The 4,194-nt window shown below is 36.1% G+C and overlaps 1 protein-coding gene across 2 annotated transcripts; it reads left to right on the forward strand.

Moving 5' to 3' along the window:
- Positions 1 to 601: 601 nt before the first annotated feature.
- Positions 602 to 3,667, forward strand: LOC103323632 (choline monooxygenase, putative (CMO-like)). Of its 2 annotated transcripts, XM_008225631.2 has the most exons (10): positions 603 to 968; positions 1,079 to 1,124; positions 1,215 to 1,350; positions 1,453 to 1,527; positions 1,632 to 1,832; positions 2,120 to 2,215; positions 2,496 to 2,617; positions 2,730 to 2,823; positions 3,219 to 3,269; positions 3,353 to 3,667. In XM_008225631.2, exons 1-10 carry the CDS (start codon positions 683 to 685, stop codon positions 3,488 to 3,490), a joined length of 1,245 nt encoding a protein of 414 aa, XP_008223853.1. In that variant the 5' UTR covers positions 603 to 682; the 3' UTR covers positions 3,491 to 3,667. The 2 variants fall into 2 exon arrangements, with proteins under 2 accessions (XP_088901356.1, XP_008223853.1); XM_089045230.1 differs by lacking the exon at positions 1,453 to 1,527 and having other exon boundaries at positions 602 to 968.
- The last annotated feature ends 527 nt before the right edge of the window (positions 3,668 to 4,194 follow it).

Genomic DNA, 4,194 nt, shown 5'->3' on the forward strand with positions numbered 1-4,194 from the left:
TATTTATTTATATAATAATGAATTTAATCTTGGAAAAGATAAAATTGCATGTAATTTCATACTAACTAGACTATGTGCCTCTTAAAAGTGTTTATGAACAAAAATACTTCCTAAAGAAACAATTCCCAAAAAGGCCTAAAAGATAATTGATTACCTCATGTTACACTTTATTTCTTAATGTTTTCATTTAGCACTTAATTACAATCGATTATTAACCGTAGAAACAATTGAAAACAATATCTAATCGAAACTAAAGGGAACAAATGTTTGTCCTTTTTCAAACGACCAAATGGGTACCTTGGGACACACATTCAAAATAAAATAACTCAAGTTTTTAGACTTCCATCTAATTTTCTATTAATTATAATGATAGGTTTCTCATTTCTATGAACTATATGTGTGCCTTTTAAAAGTACTTATGAATAGAAATACTTCCTAAAGAAACAGTTTCAAAAAAGCCCTAAAAGATAATTGATTACCTCATGTTACACTTTATTTCTTAATTACAATCGATTATTAACCATAGAAACAATTGAAAACAATATCTAATCGAAACTAAAGGGAACAAATGTTTGTCCTTTTTCAAACGACCAAAATGGGTACCTTGGGACACATTCAAAATAAAATAACTCAAAGCACAACCACCGAAGAGCCTGGCTGAGCTCGCGGAGCTTTGGAAGCCATGGAGATGGCGATGACTGTGATGAATGTGGCAACTCTCCAACCCAAACCTCTTCGACCCAAAAGCCCTTACCTTCTTCCAAACCCAAGAAGAGTCTTCAACTTCAAGGCCTCTTCTCTCCACAACCCTCAAGTGTCATCAATCGGAGCTCCAAATCTGGTGGGTCAATTCGACCCAACAATCCCCATAGAGCGAGCCGTAACTCCACCCTGCTCATGGTACACCGATCCTTCTTTTTACTCTCTCGAACTCGACACCCTCTTCTACCGTGGATGGCAGGCCGCAGGTCAGCTTCTATTTAATTTACTTGTTATCTCTGTTTGGTCGCTGAGAAAAACGGCAGGAAAATGATTGAAGAAAATAGTTATGAGCTTTTGAATGGTTGTTGATTTTCAGGATACACTGAACAGATAAAAAATCCAGGGGAGTTTTTCACTTGCAGGTGGAAGCTTTTGACTTGTAATTAGTTAAGCTCTGTTTGGTTTTTGTGGTTTTTGGTTTTGGGGTTTTGATTTAGTTACTTAACTAGCAGATTGGGAAACGCAGAGTTTGTTGTGTGCCGAGATGGTGATGGCAAGCTTCAAGCTTTCCACAACGTATGTCGACATCATGCCTCACTTCTTGCATATGGAAGCGGCCGCAAGTCTTGCTTTGTGTGCCCTTATCATGTGAGTTTACTTATGACATTGCTAATTGCTTGCTACATGTACATTAGTCCAAGCATCTACTTAAGTAACTAAATTACTTACGCATGCAAAACCCAATTGCAGGGATGGACTTATGGGTTAGACGGCTCACTTCTCAAGGCAACTAGAATAACTGGAATACAAAATTTCAATGAACATGTATGCCGTAATATTGTTATGGATGCAATCACATTCCTGCTGTTGTACAATTATCCTCCAAATGGAGGGTTAATTTGTTTGATTTGTCTGGCCATGAAGGGTAGGAGTTTGGGCTTATATCGGTGAAAGTAGCTACTTGGGGCCCGTTTGTTCTTCTCAATATGGAGCAGGATGTTGATAGTGATACAGACATAGTGGAAAAGGAATGGCTTGGCAGCTCTTCAGAACTACTGAGTAACAATGGGGTCGATTCCTCATTAAGTTTTGTTTGTAGACGTGATTATATGATTGAATGTAACTGGAAGGTATGTTCCATGCTTGTTTCACTTTCAATTTTTCCTTACCAGAGGAGTTTCTTTTGAAACTTCAATTTGAACTTTCTCTGTTCTGATGATAATCTTTAACAGCTTTATGGCCCCTAGTCATGAAAGTAAAATACATCACGCCCTGTTTTTTCTTTGCAGCAAAAACCTCTAAAGAAGATTTAGTCTTTACTAAAGCTCAGTTGTTCAAAAATAGCATGGATAACTGTTATTATGTTTAAGATGATGGAGCTGACAACTGATTACTCTTTATCCATTTCTTGTTGTAGGTCTTTTGTGACAACTACTTAGATGGTGGATATCATGTGCCTTATGCACATAAAGGCCTTGCATCTGGTCTTAATCTTGATCATTACTCTACCACAGTATGCTTCCCTTTCTTTATTTCACTTTTCTTGACATGTGTACGTGGGTCGCAAAATTATGCTATATATAGTTCTGAAGGTATCTGGAAGATCTTCATGTACCAAGGATTTCACGTATTTTTAACTTTCTTGAAGTACATTCAAAACAAGGGATTCCTTATTTAGAGTTTTGTCAAGAGCTTTTACTCTTGCAGCATATATCCATCTACTATTACTGTTTTCTTGACTTAAATTGTTTGATTTTGTCCTTGCATCTTAGTTAGTGTTGTTAATTATATAGATATATGAAAAGGTCAGCATTCAAAAGTGTGAAGGTGGCTCGACAGAAAGAACAAATGATTATGATCGGCTTGGATCAAAAGCTCTATATGCTTTCGTTTATCCTAATTTCATGATTAATAGGTAATTGATCAGTGACTGAAGTGGAAATGACTAGTGCATTAGTTTCTTCTATAAGCTAATTCTACAATGAATTCTTTTAAGTAATAACATAACTTTTTAAGGTTTCTCATAGGTATGGACCATGGATGGACACCAATCTAGTACTGCCACTTGGACCAAGGAAATGTCAAGTGATATTTGATTACTACATTGAACCGTCTCTTATGGTAAGATTAATTTATTCTACTTTTGGATAGTCCCTGCCTGTGTTATCTACAAAATTAATTTTGCAAGTGTCTTAAAACCCTGAGAGAAGTCATATAGATGTCATACTATAAATTGGTTTTCCTCTGTTCTAGTATCTGAAGTATTTAGGGGTGCTGGCTTTTTCTTGCAATCTGTCCAAGATCACTGTTATTTAAGTGCCGTGCATGAACTATACATTAGTTTGAGAAACCTAGAGAAACCAAGAAATGAACACTCGTCTGGACAAAAACAAGTCAGCACAAAAAATAATTAAGATTCACACCCTGCGGTAAACAAATTGTTTTCATCATGTTGATTCCAAGTGTGCTTTGTATCTTTTACTTTTTTTTTTTTACTTTTGATTTCTGGTTCTCAGGATAACAGAGATTTTATAGAGAGAAGTTTGAAAGACAGTGAAAGAGTACAGGTATATAATCAAAACACGCATGGTTCATACATGGTTCTTAATATCTAGGCCTAATACACAAATGGGTGGCTGAGAATATGCAGCTGGAAGATGTCATGCTATGTGAAGGTGTCCAAAGAGGTCTTGAATCACCTGCATATGATATCGGCAGATATGCTCCGACTGTCGAGAATGCCATGCACCATTTCCATTGTCTGCTTCACAAGAGCCTGAAAAAATGAGAATTAACCGATACATATCGGTAGATGTGCTCCAACTGTCGAGAATGCCATGCACCATTTCCGTTTTCTGCTATCAAATTTATGTCCTGATTGTATCCATCCTCCTATTTTAGTTTTATATCTTTCGTTGTTCATGTTTTATGAATAATGATGCAAGCGTGATGCTTTTTATTTTTCTATGGGGATTACGTTGTCCTGGTGTTTTTCGCTTCAAAGAATTTTACGAAGCAGTAAAAACTTGTTTTATTTCTTCAAATACCCGGTAGAAGTGATTCAATTTCGGAGAAGGTAAAAGTAATAATTAATTTATTCAACTGTGGGTAGGATGAAAACGGGTGGACCTAAATTTTTTAACGGGGCATTTGATTACAAGGATTCTGAACTCTATTAATTCATACCAAAGAGATTTTAGCTCAAACAATTAAGAACATTTATTTGTGCACTCTAGACGTGTTCAAGCCTCCATCCATGACTATTACTTGAATTAAAATATAAAATAGAAGAAACCAGGACTTCATAAATTTGATTTGTACGTCGTGGATTAAAATTCATTTTCATAACAATTGTAAAATAAGCGAACCATTCCGAGTCCATTTAAAGAGCAAATGCCCTGGGCTTAAAACGCAAGGCACCATGTAAAGACCACACGGTAAATATAGGAGAGCAATACAACGAGATTTGAACCATTACACTTTCCCAAAAAG

This window comes from Prunus mume, linkage group LG2, assembly GCF_029339155.1.
Source record: "Prunus mume cultivar Tortuosa linkage group LG2, ASM2933915v1, whole genome shotgun sequence".
In the NCBI taxonomy this organism is placed as follows: domain Eukaryota; kingdom Viridiplantae; phylum Streptophyta; class Magnoliopsida; order Rosales; family Rosaceae; genus Prunus; species Prunus mume.